A 13,626-nucleotide genomic window follows, 5' to 3' on the forward strand; every position below is an offset into this window, starting at 1 on the left:
CCCAAATACCTCACTCACGGGTTCCCTATCAGTGGAAGGGACTTATCAGCACCCCAAAGACGCCAGATAGAATACACCACTCTCCACAGCACCTTTCTCTTGGGACCTCCAAGTTCTTTACCAACTGAAGTAATTTACCACGAAAGAGGCAAATAATCATCCCTGGCCAGTTACGAAGAACCAGGAGAGCCAGCAACCTCCTGGACAGACACACAGTAAGGCCCCGTCAAGCATTCCATCCATTCCGACGAAGGGCCACGCAGCCTCACCTGACTGCACCCCTCCTCTATCCTTTGCCTTCGGCCTCTTGCGACAGATCACTCCTTCTCCCTCGTGAGGACCTGTCCCCCGGCAAAGAACTCCAATAGCCCCAAACACGGGAGCCAGCCCCGAAAGCACTCCTGCCTCTTTGAAGAGCCCCAGGTCATCCCCAACCAGCCCAAGCGCCAACTGGTCAAGCTCTCACCTCCAGGGGGCCCCTTGCCACCTACTTGGCTCGCAGAAAGGACAGCTTCTTCCTCAGGGAGGAGACGTGGTAGTGACAGGCCTGCTTGACAGCCGTGCTGCAAGAGACAGCGTTGGAGCACAGATTCTGTACCATGCTGGGCTCAGGGGAGGGCCCGCCACATGGCGCTGGGACCTCAAGGGCTGGAGGCTCCCTCCGGAGCCGCCTGGACGTGCTGCCTCTGCAGCTCCTTCAGCTGTCGGCCGGACCTCCTGCACACAAACCCTCCCCGCCCCGATGTGTGATCTAAGACCCAGGCAGGTGGAGGGCCCCGGGGCTGGAGAGCCTGAGGCTCCGTGTTACCAGGATCCCCTCTGGCTTCGGCCCAAGCTACAGCTCCAAACAGAGCCCTCCTCCATCTCCCCACATCTGGCAGTGCTCTGGGCACCTGGTGAGCTTCCTCCTCTTCTCTGTCCTCAGACAGGGAGGCTGGAGCTGTACCTGCAAGTGATGTCAGCTGCTGGTGCACGAGGGGGAGGGGAGAGGCCGGGCCGGCGGGCACCGTTCCCAGAGGGTTTGTACTGGGCTCCTTCCTCGTGCTGAGGGAGCTGACTGGAGGTCACCCGAGTGGCCATGGGGCCACAGGGAATTCGGGGGCCGGGCATGCAGATGGAGCTAGAGTGCTCTGAAAGTAGGCTATTTGGGGACAATTCCTGGGATAGGAGTAGCAGAACTGAAAGCATCCTTCCTCCTACCAGGAGGCTCTCTATTCTGGTGGCTAGACCTGAGTTGAAATTGGCAGTTGAGCCTGCAACTCCGGAGGCCTGCCCTTTGGCTTCAAATTCCATTACCTTGGTTTCTCCATTTGTTCACTCATGAGTTCCACAAGCATCTCTGCTGAGCACTTACTCTGTGCCAGACAGGAGAGACACAGTTTCTGTCCTCCGGGTCTCGTGGGCTAGCGGGGAGACAGAGAAGTGAACCGGACAGCACATACCACGAGGCCAGTGCTGGACAGAACGAACCACAGCCCACCACTGCTCCTGTGTAACAACAGTCCAACAAAACGTGCCCTCCCTACCCCACCTGGAAGAAACGAGGGTGAATTCTAGGGAGGCAGGTAAAAGGAACACCTTTTAAGCGAGTCAGAGAAAAGGGGATGCAAGAAATCCCCAAATTAACGATACCCAAAGCTCACACTATTCTCATTCCACCTCCTTTGATCTTAGGGAATCATCTTATTTCCTGTTACTTGGAGAAGACCGATCCTGCTGCTATTCACCTCCTCACCTTCCCACCACGTGGTATGGGAACTCACTTGCATCCACATCCATTAGGATCTAGTCCAGGCCAATCCTTCCACCTGTGATCGAGATCTTTCCTTGCCTCCTCCAAAACCTTGCTTCCTTATCTTCCGTAGGAGGCACGAGCCAGCTGACCAAGTTGGAATCCCGGAACTAACTCTGAAGACCTCCCTTCTCTCTCACACCCTAAATCCAATCCATCACCAAGTCCTGGACATTTGAATCCCCTTACATCTATCTTGAACTCATCCACTTTTTTTTTTTTTCTCCCTCTCCACAGCTACCATCCCAAGTCCCAGCCACCAATATCCTTTAACTGGACTCTACTGCCGTGGCCTCCGAGCTGCCCCAGCTGCTCTCTCTGCATCCACCCTTCCTCCACACTGCAATCTTCAGAATGCAAATCTGATACTGTCAGCTCCCTTCTTAAAGACTTTCAGTGGCTTCTGGATGCTCTCCGCATAAAGACTCAAGTTCTTGTCATGGCCACCCGAGCTCCTGCCCGCCCCATCTCATGTCATCTGCCTCATCTCGCAGCCTCCTGCTCACCTCAGACTCATCCTCCCTTCCGCCTCCGTCCTCGGTCCAGGTCCACGGACACACGCGCGCTCCTGGAACCCCTCCTTTAATGCCCACATCCAGGTTTGTACTTTCTAAGTCACACCCTCAGTTGTGCTCATCTGGAAACTCAGTGAGAAGCTACCACACAACTGCTAAGTGTCTGTTGAGCGCATGAATGGACCACGCCCTCTGTTCAAATTCACACCCTTGACCTACACCGGTTTCCACTTCAGATTTAAAGGTGCTGTGTCTCCCTATATTAAAACAAAATTTCTCCCCGGTCACCCCTGCCTTCTCCTCTAGGTATCATCTCTTCCTCCCAGGGAAACTCCTAGAATAAATTCTCCTTGTTCAATCTCTTCTTCCTCCCTTCACCTACTCCCTTCCAAAACTGCTCTGTGGTTACCAGTGACCTCCGAATTGTCACTGCAGAAGATCCTGTTTAGTGGGCGCCCTGGTGGCGCAGTCGGTTGAGCGTCTGACTCTCGGTTTTGGCTCAGGCCATGGTCTTGCGGTGGAGCCCCGCGTTGGGCTCTGTGCTCAGCGTGTAGTCTACTTCAGATTCTCTCTCCCTCTCCCTCTCATTCACTCTCTCTCTCTCAAATAAATAAATAAAATCTTTAGAAAGAAAGAAAAGATCGTGTTTAGTGCTTACCTTACCTGTCTCTTTCCTCTTTGATTCTCCCTTCTTGAGTCTGTTATTTCTGTCTCCTACTTTTCCCAGCTTCAGTGGGCAACCTTTTGCAAATTCCTTCTTCCTTTGCCTTCTGCATACACTCTGCTGATCCTAAGACTCTTGCCTTGACTACATTCTCATTTCCAAACAAGTAATTTTAGTTCTGTCTCCTGAGCTTTAAACAGGTATAGCCAACTGGCTAGTGTATCTCTCCACCTACACGCTCGACATGTCTAAATTAAACTCACCACCACCCCTGCTCTTCAAATTCTTACCCCTTTACTCAATGTTTTAATAATAATAATAATATAATATTAATAACAATAGCAAACACATATAAAATACTAGCTATGTGCCAGGCACTATTCTATGCTAATTATCATAGACACACACACACTCCTCCCAATAACTCATGAGGTATGAATTATTATTATACCCATTTTATAGATAAGGAGACTGAGGTACAGTGGTGAAGTGGTTTGCCCAGGACCACACATCATGCGCTTGGAAGCACCATCAGAACCCAGGCAGGCACTTAACTTCTGGACTATGCTGCCTTTTATTTGCTGCCCCCTGCTAGAAAGCTTAGGTTCACCCTAGGTGCCCTCCTCAACCCAGCTATAAGTAAGCTTTGTCAAACCTATTTAACAAATTTCTTTAACCAGTTCCTCCTTTTCTGTCCTCACTAGTATAATTCAGAAATGCATTCAAACGGTCTTGGCTTAAATGTCACCAGGCCAGTAAGCTGCCCCTTCCCCCCCAACTCAGTGTTATCCCAAAAAGCCCTGGTCTACTGCACCACCCTTTCCCATTTTCTTTATAGCCGTTACTCCTGCTGGATGCTTTCTCATTCACTTGTTTGTTGATATCTACTTCTACCCACTACAGTGTAAGCACCACGAGAGGGGAGACAACAATTACCCTGTTTGAGGCTGCAGCCCCCGAAACCTGCAAGACTAGTTAGCATATAGTATGTGCTCAATTAAGTCCCTGTTAAATAGGGAACGGATGGCTAAATAACTGTCAGGTTCCTTCCCTGCCTGCTTTCAACGTTAGCCCCTTAAATCCATCTCTCCCACTAGGACCAAATGACTTTTGTCCCAAGAGTCTCTGTAAGTGACCTGGGAACCCCCTTGCTCAGAATCTCTCCCTCATTTCTCCACTATAAAGAAGCCCACTGTCATGGCAGGCTTGTGGCATGATCGGCGTGATCAGGCACTGCCTATCCATGCAAAGAGGATGGCTAGCCCCTCGCTAGCCCCCCGCCACCGGCCACGATCGGCGACGACGCTCAAGTATTTGAAGTCCCTGAACACGCCTGGCTTTCTCCCGCCTCCATGCTTATGTACATCTTGTTCCCTCGCCTGGGCATGCTGCCCATGTGACAAACTCCTACTCATCCTGCAGCTCTCAGCGAGGCTCAACTCCTTCCGTGGAGCCTTTCTGGATTCCTCGGCACCCTCTTCCCTCTCCCCTGCCCTCACCCCACGCACAGTAGCTGGGCTACTTTGGGACAAATGTGGTAACTCTGCGGAACCTCTGTTTCCCACACTCTAACATAAAGATAATACTAGCACCTATTTGACAGGGTTGTTGACAGGATTACATTTCAAAGCGTGTGTGCAAGATTCATCGCACAGGGTTAGGCACCTTAGTGACCAAATTCTTTAGTTTTATTACTTTATACGAAATTCCATGTCCGTTATCACATTCTATTATACTTGCTTACTTATAGGTATGTCTCACCAGGAGACAGTAAGATGCTCAAGGGGAAATCCTATGTCTTCATCTGCTTATCCTTAGTGTCCACATCTGACATTTTACAGGCAATCAATACTCTACACGTTCTGTCTCGGCTTCTTCAAGGACAGCAGAGTATAGATCCGTTAAGAAAGAGTGAAATCTAATGACATCATCATAGCAGCTACCACTTACTAAGCACCTACTAAGAATGGGGCACTTTACACATTGGACTATCTCATTTATTCCTCTCAAGGAAAGACTTTTACAGATGAGTAAACTGAGGTTGAGTAAAGGTGAGTAAATTGTCTTTAAAGATGCAGTTAATAAGGAAGAAGGGAGTCCATCCTAAGTCTGTTTTGACTTCAAGGATTTCACTCTTTCTAGTACACCAGGGCGCCCACCAGCAGTGAGCCTCTATACATCTTTTTATTCTATTTTCTTAAAAGATTTATTTATTTAGTTTAGAGAAAGAGAGAGAGTGCACATGTGTGCACACGAGCTGGGGGAGAGAGAGGGAGAGAAGCAGACTCCCCGCTGAGCATGGAGCCCAACACAGGGCTCGATCTCATGTCCCTGAGATCATGACCTGAGCTGAAACCAAGAGTCAAATGCTCAACGGACTGGGCCACCCAGGCACCCTGAGCCTCTACACATCTTGTAGCCTGGACTCCAGCAGGCTCCCCAGTATCTTGCAGACACTTAACAAAGGTTTGGGGCACACATACCTGCATGCAGGAACAGATACGTGAACACAGGCAGCCCGACCTTGGGGTCTGGTTACATCCCAGCCCTGCCCGGGTCTCAATCCTCCTACTACTGAAAGGCTTCCTGGTCAACCGGGACCAAGCTCTGTTGAAACTAACATTGTCTACATAAACCATCCTCAGTGAAACAGCTCCTTTTTCTACAGCTCTGGCTTTGATAGTTCCTGCCATCTCGCGAAGGTACTAAATAAAGATCTGGCAACGTGAGAAACCCTGACAATTGGTCCGGTTTGGGCTGAACCTGGGAGCCAGTGTCTTTTAAGCATATCCCTGGCTTTACCTAGAAGCATGAAAATAGATTTATGTCCCATATTCAATGATGCGCAGGCGCGCGCGCACACACACACACACACACACACACACACACACAGACTTTGGAGAAGGTGGGTCTACTCTGCTTTCTACTGGAAACCTGAGGGGATTATTCCTAACTCAGAGACAGTCCTCATTTCTGATTCTCCTCCTGAAATCAACTCTTCTTGATGCACGCCTGCCCAGGAAATGATTGCCTCCCTGCACCCATCTATTCACCCACCGCCTGCCCCTATTATGGTCCCAAAGGCTTTCTCCTTCAGGAATCAACATTGACGTGAATGAGGAGGAAAACTGTCAGAAGCCCTTAGGTTTGGATGCCATACTGAGGCATCTCTCCCTTTGCTATCTATCATGTGGACATTTGTTAAACTACAATAGGGCGCTAGTTTGTCTCTAAATATTCTATCTATTCTGAACCTTGTACAAGAAAAAGAAAAATCAGTGTTCTACTTAACCAGTTGAAAGTGTACGTCATAATGAAGGATCAGAATTTTTATCTTTAAAACAGGAGAAATCGATGTTCATTTTTTTTTTTTCTGCCTGCTCTATGAAACCGTCCTTCACCCTATAGTTGACCATGTGGTTTGGAGAATTAGGAGCAACCACAGAAACGGGTCCATGTTACCTACCCCCTACTTGGCCATTTTCAATCCATAATACCTGGCTCGAGGCCTCCCAGGGGAGTTGCGAGACTAAATGAGATCACACAGGGCCTCGCCTCCACCAGAAATGCCACCATAACCAGCAGGGCACGCTGTCCATCAAATGGGGGTCCAGAACAAGGAGCGGGAGCCCAACCCCCACCACTGCTGACAATCTCCCCAGGGTTTGGATCTCATGCTTGCCCCAGGCCAGGAGAACACAGACCAACATCCAAAATGCCCCGGAGAGTCTCTTAATTGGGTAAAAATATATTAGAGGAAGGATTAGGGGCAGAGTGTAAGGGTTTGCTCTGAACTGAGGCTGGTGATTAATTAGCACTCTGGGGACCTGTTCTCTCCAGGAGAAACAACTGGATGTGGAAGAGAAAAAAGATTTCATTCAGAATGGCCATGGTGAACATGTACCAGTCCTGAGTTTCTGAGGCGTGGGGTCCGTAGGAACCACCACGGGAAGCATACTTCTGATCAGAGCTTTGTTTCCCGTACTGCCCAAGGTGAGCTGATGCAAAATTATATCCACTGTCCACCATGAAGAGTTAGGGGGCTGCCAGGGGGCCAGGGATGGGAAGGACCAGGGGAGACATCTAGAGGACTTTTCTGGGCAGAGGTTTGGACTGCAGACCTTTTGTAACATTTCATTTGGTTGAGGAAGTGGGCAGAGAAGGAGCTAGGATAGAACTTATGACAACATACAATCCCAAAGAGCAAACAAAAGGCAGGGCTCTCTCTAGTTGTCAAGCAGTCCTGTCCTAGAGGCAGAACTGACTGAAGTTGCCTTGGGAAAAACATAGAGCCTACAACTCACCACCTATTCCCTCACTCCTAGGAATGCCCCCAAGCAGCTGAGAGTTGAGGAGCTGCTAGTTGGAGCTGCTAGTCAGAGAGCTGATAGACAATGACCAATTGAAGACATTATGACCAGAAATGGACAGGACGCTCTGGCAGATGTCTGATGCCCAAGCACGTGGAAGGCGGTCATACCAAAGGAACTCCAGGGCCCCTTCTAATTTTGCGAGTATGGTGGATGAATTCCAGAAAGCACTGAAAAGGGAGTGTAGGCCACTCAAGAGACAGACGGAACTGCCATCAGATCCTAACTGATTAAGCAACTCGACAAGAATGATCAGTCTTTGCCCCGGGGGCCCTTTGCCTCCTATCTTCTCTGTTTGAATTGATGAGCTGAACTGATACTTGAGAACTGGGGCAGAACTACACAACTTTATAATGTAAAGAGATCTGTACAAGGATTCCCGAGGCCCCACGCTCTTGCCCAGGAGGGAATCCCCTTATGACACACCATCTAGCTTTTGCTTGAACACTTCACAGAGGGGATAGTTTGTTATTTAGCAAGGCCTCTGCTGTAATCAGAGTTCTTCCTTATCCTGAGCTGAAATCCTTCTCCCTAGGACCTCTCTGCCTCTAGCTGTTTCTTAGGCTTTCAGATACTTGAAGAGTGGTGTTAGTCACCACAAACCTTCTCTTTCCCAAATTAAGCCACTTTCTCAACCATTCTTTCTGGAGTCTTAATTTATCAATATCTATTTCCAAAGAACTGGACATGATACACCACGTATGGTCAAAGTACTACAGACCAGTGAGATCTTTGTCTCTTTTTAAAGAGCGAATTCAGACTTTTTTTTTTTTAAGATTTTATTTATTTATCTGACAGAAACAGCCAGAGCCGGAACACAGGCAGGGGAAGTGGGAGAGGGAGAAGAAGGCTCCCTGCCGAGCAGGGAGCCCGACACGGGGCTCGATCCCAGGACCCTGGGATCACGACCCGAGTCAAAGGCAGATGCCCAACGACTGAGCCACCCAGGCGCCCCAAATTCAGACTTTCAAAGATCATTTGGGCTGTCATATTACTGGCTTGTATTTTGCTGGTAAAGAAAACCCCCAAGTTCTTTTCCACACGAAATCCCATCAAGGTAGGCTCCCTGTGGTAATCCTACATTTAAGAAACTATTCTGGGGGGCGCAGTTGGTTAAGCGTCTGCCTTCAGCTCAGGTCATGATCCCAGAGTGCTGGGATCGAGCCCCGCATCCAGCTCCTTGCTCAGCGGGGAGCCTGCTTCTCCCTCTCCTGCTCCCCCTGCTTTTGTGCTCGCTCTCTAATAAATAAATACAATCTTAAAAAAAACCCTATTCTAATATAGATTTATAAGTACATAATATAAATATAATAGCACCTTTCCTTTAAAAAAAATTTGTCGTTTGCACCCACTTTCCATCTGAAATACTCAGTCCCGAGTCTGTCAACCTCAGTCTTCCCTATTCCCCCTCAGCTGAGTGTCTGCAATACGATAAATGATGTAAAAGTACCTTCACCTTCCTCAACCAGTGTGTTGACAATAGCAGTAGACAGAGCTAGACCAAGAGCAGAGCCCTGTGGCATGCCGACGGAGACCTCCTCTTCGTTAACATCAGCCCAGTCAGCTTCCACGGGCACCGATGTCTCGCCTGCCACAACCACCCCTCCGGCTATCGCACGCAGGCACTCCACAGAGCAGAGGCTACTCCCCACGTCCTGAGTGTTGCACTAGTCGCCCCTCGAATCCTCCAGCGAGCACTTTGGAGCCTCCTCATGCTCGCTGCCCCCTACCTGTCCACCCTCATTCACCTCTGGCACCTGCAGTCCGCTCCTGTCCTGGCACTTCGCTGTCATCCACTGTCACACACGCGGTGCCAAGCCCCGCAGCTCTCCTCGGGCACCGTCCGCACCGCACGCACCGCACGCACCGCACGCAGCCGCTAAGATGTGCCTCGAACCACGCCCGCTCTCGGGGTTTCCCAGTATCTCTGGTTTGCCACAGACCGACTCTGCTTCTTGCCCAACACCAGAAGCCCTTAGACGCAGTCCTCTCATTTCCTGGGTGAACATTCTGTCTTTCTGGCCAGTCTGAGCACAAGCTCCTGCGGCAGCCTGCTGCCTCCCTCCTCTCGCCCACAGTTCTCCCCCCACTGGTGCTAGAAGGGCGGTCGTACCCACACATTTCTCCCCATCCCCTCCCTCCTCACTTGGCCTTACCTTTCTTCCCGCGCTCGAGGACTCAGGAACCTGCTTGAATCATCGTCGTGGCTGCTCTGTTGGCTACTGAAGACAAGACACAGGATGTGAACCGTTACCTTCTTTCTCAACACCACGGGAGGTCATCGAGACAAAGAAACCGGGTTACAAAATTTCAAAGATACAAGTTCCCCCGTGTGACTTTATACAGGGTGTATCGACAGGCAAGGGACATGAGAAATGACACAAATTTGGTGCAAACTCCACCCATCACATCTGAGGCACAGGAGGGAGATCTTGACCTGTTGCCTGATTCTTCCTTGCCTACAAAGTCTCAGTGAGCGAACGCCTCCAGCACTTTCTATACTCGGGCCTCTTAAACTGTAGGGCAGGATAACAATCCCATTCTTCTTCAACCTCCCTGGAGACTCTCAAGAGGCAGGTAGACTGGGAGGGAGGGGAGAATTCCAGCAGGGAAAAGGCTTGATGGGGGCAGAGGTCACCTGGCCTGCTTCTCTGCCTCCCGGGAAGGCAGAGGAGGGTGAGGATGAAGGAGGGATAAGAGGTAAGTCCCTCCACTTCTGAATGCCCTGCAGGCAAGCTGATTCTAGGCCTTCAGTTCACAGAGCTGTGCTCTTTAAAATGCTTTCATGGACGTTATGTGGAATTCACCCCTCTTTCATCTTACTTGAGAGGAAGAAAAGCTTTTTGCTCAGGCACCTTATGACGCTAACTGAACATATGAACATATCATTTTTACTGTTATTCATTAACTAATCCAACCATCTGATCAGAAATCAATAAACTCTAGCCGCATCCCTCCCCACCGCGCCAAATCTGAAGCTGCCCATTGTTTCTTTGTACAGCCCTTTGAGAATGCCGTTTGCTTTTTGAAATGGTTGGGTGCGGCGGCGGGGGGGGGGGGTAGTCAAAACAAGAATAACATCTCATGACACATGAGAAGTGTATGAAATTCAAACTTCAGAGTCACGAATAAAGTTTTATTGGAACACGGCCATACCCGCTCATTTACATATTATCTGTGGCAGCCCGGTCTCTGCAACGGCAGAACCAATAGTTAAGGTAAGAGATGAAGAAGCAAAGCCTCAAATATTTATTTATCTGGCCCCTTACAGAAAAAGTTAGCAACCCCTGCTTTGCAGAGTCTATTAATCATAAATTCCTATTACCCTAAATGTCACTATAACCCAGGCTCCAGTATAACCCAGTTGTTTCCTTGTTCTGATGGATTGTTCAGCACAAAAGAATTCACTGATCTCCACAGAGTGTATTCCTCAGACGAGACCCCGGGTAGGCTGAACCTCTACACCATCTGGTAGGATAAGAGCTTGCTCCCGTGCCTGTAGGCTCCCCCCAAAGCGGCCCTTGACTTTTTGTGGTCCACAGTTACAACCATGCTCTTAGGCTCTGTTCTTTCACAAAGAAATAAATGAACTTAGAAGCAATTTGTATCAAATCTTCAAACATATACATACACGGGTAATCAGAAGAGCACCAAACACAGACAGCCTCCAGTTGCCTGGCAGAACTGAAGTGTGTACACAGGTCCTTTCTCTTTCCTTTACTCTATGCGGAGCACTTTTTTTGCTTCTTGTCCCCCGTGGAGCGGCTCCTCCCCCTATCCCCCCCCCCCCCCCTTTGCGAGGTCTCAAAGACTTGCCTATTAAAAACTCCTTCTCACTGGGCGCCTGGGTGGCTCAGGTGGTTAAGCGACTGCCTTCGGCTCAGGTCATGATCCTGGAGTCCCTGGATCAAGTCCCGCATCGGGCTCCCTGCTCGGCAGGGAGCCTGCTTCTGCCTCTGACCCTCCCCCCCTCATGTGCTCTTTCTCTCTCTCATTCTCTCTGTCTCAAATAAATAAATAAAATCTTTAAAAAAAAAAAACTCCTTCTCACAAAATTGTGCTATGGTGTTGTTGACCCGTGGGATTTCTTACACTGGGACTGACTTGTTATAATGCATCAGGCCCCGAGTCTCCTACAGAACCTGGGATACGTGTCGTACTAGGGGCAGGCCACCCACAGCTGACTGGAGCTCAAATTCCAAAGCAGACCTGGTGAGCATTACGGTCTATACCACTGGCTGCATGCATGAGGTGAACTGAAGGGGAAAGGGGTCTGGAGCCTAGTGTTTTTACCTAACAGCCAATGGCACTCAACTAACCCAGAGGACCATGATCAGCATTACAGCCTCTTCAAAGAATAGACGTGGCTTGACTCCATTTCATCTGGTTCCTCCTTCTCACCCTACCCTCTCTGTGGCCATCAAAACTTAAAGTTAAGTGAATCAAGGGGCTCCCAGAATTAAATGACAATGTACCAGAGTTTCAGAAAAATAATTCCGAGCTGCTATTAGCAAGCTGTCCCACTAGGTGGCACTGCTGACTTCCAAACCAGAACCGAAGTCATCCAGCACTTCCGAAACCCAAACTAGAACCAACCCTCTGGTGCCCCCTTTTGGCCTTCCCATCGCTCAGGAAGCAGTTCAGATGGTAGAGATGAAAGAGCCAATAAATCACCTTCAAACGGTTTATTGGTTCTAAATAACCAAGAAACATCAACCTGCATGCACTTGACAAATATTTATGTAATGCTTTCTGTGGGCACATATGCCAACAAGAGGGAGCATCAGGCAACAATTAAGTCTAGACTCTGGAATATGCGGTCTGGGATTGAATCTGAGCTCCTCTGCTCCCTAGGTATCTGACCCTGAGTAAATGATTTAACATCATCTTCCTTACCTACAAAATGGGAGGTACATGTTCATGATAGTTCTTACTTTATAAAGCTGTTGCAAAGATTAAAGAATGAACATATGTGAAGTATGCAGAACTGGCGCCTGAGCTGCTGTGTGTAATTGCCATTATTATTATTATTCTTATGATATGTAAGGCATCGTTTTGTGGGTCATGGACCATAAAGACATGAATTAGGGAAGGACTGTAAATCCTGTGTTTACAATCTAGAAAGGAAGAGTCAATGTACTTAACATTTAAAAGTAGAAAATCAGGGGTGCCTGGGTGGCTCAGTCAGTTAAGCGTCTGCCTTCGGCTCAGGTCATGATCCCAGGGTCCTGGGATCAAGTCCCGCATCAGGCTCCCTCTCCCTCTCCCTCTGCCTGCCGCTCCCCCTGCTTGTACTCACTCTCTCTGATTAAAAAAAAAAACAAGGTAGAAAATTAGAACTCATAGAAGGAAATACTAAATGTTCCAGAAACAAAATACCGGGTCCGGTAAGAGAAGGAATCAGAGACTGTCTCAACAACAAGGCTTTTAGTGCTGACACCTGAAATTCAGAGAGATTCAGGGCAGACAGAACTGAGAAGAAAAGACATTCTAGGAGTGCCTGGGTGGCTCAGTTGGTTAAGCACCTGCCTTCGGCTCAGGTCATGATCCCAGGGTCCTGGGATCGAGCCCGGCATTGGCCTCCCTGCTGAGCGGGGAGTCTGCTTCTCCCTCTGCCCCTGCTCATGAGCACTCACGCGCTCACTCGCTCTCATTCACTCACTCTTTATTTCAAATAAAATCTTTAAAAAAAAAAAAAAAGGAAAGACATTCTATTGTAGCTCCATTTACCAAACACTTATCACGTACCAGGCACTGAGCTAGGAGACAGGGACATAAAGGGAGGCCCAGAGAAGGCACAAGTATTCACCGCCCCAGCGGTGAAGCAACCCCAGGACAGACGAGGTGCAGGGGGCAGACACTCCTGTTGGGGGCGTGCAGGGAACACGCCAGAAAGGTGAACACAGAACAAGAGGGACTGCACAGGAATCCCTGGTGGCAACAGCCCTAGGGTGCACAGGACCTCCCTTGGTCCCCTCTCCTCCCATTTTGGAACCTGATTTTCAACTGTCTTAAATAAGCGAGATGGCCGCCCAAGCCACTCCTCCACTTGATCCCCATGAAATAGTGTTGCTGAGCAGAATTTCCAGAGATTGAGAGCTTGGCTCACCCTCTCACATCAACTCTTTCAACTCTTCTCTTAAATGAGCCTTTTTAAATGATGCAGGCCACCTGGGCAGCTCGTCCTGCTCCCTAAATGAATCCACCAGTCTTCTGAGGTCGTGAAAAAAGCAACCAGCAGAGCGCCTGGGTGGCTCAGTTGGTTAAGCAACTGCCTTCGGCTCA

At 49.2% G+C, this 13,626-nt stretch overlaps 1 protein-coding gene across 1 annotated transcript in view; it reads right to left on the reverse strand.

The window, feature by feature from the left end:
• GRAMD1B (GRAM domain containing 1B) overlaps positions 1 to 13,626 on the reverse strand; it is a 166,446-nt gene that overhangs the window by 119,325 nt on the left and 33,495 nt on the right. Inside the window, exon 3 of the mRNA XM_021696275.2 lies at positions 9,498 to 9,563. Within this exon, the coding sequence (XP_021551950.2) occupies positions 9,498 to 9,563 (66 nt within the window). The remainder of the gene's footprint in view (positions 1 to 9,497; positions 9,564 to 13,626) is intronic.

Source organism: Neomonachus schauinslandi, chromosome 11 (genome assembly GCF_002201575.2).
Source record: "Neomonachus schauinslandi chromosome 11, ASM220157v2, whole genome shotgun sequence".
In the NCBI taxonomy this organism is placed as follows: Eukaryota; Metazoa; Chordata; class Mammalia; order Carnivora; family Phocidae; genus Neomonachus; species Neomonachus schauinslandi.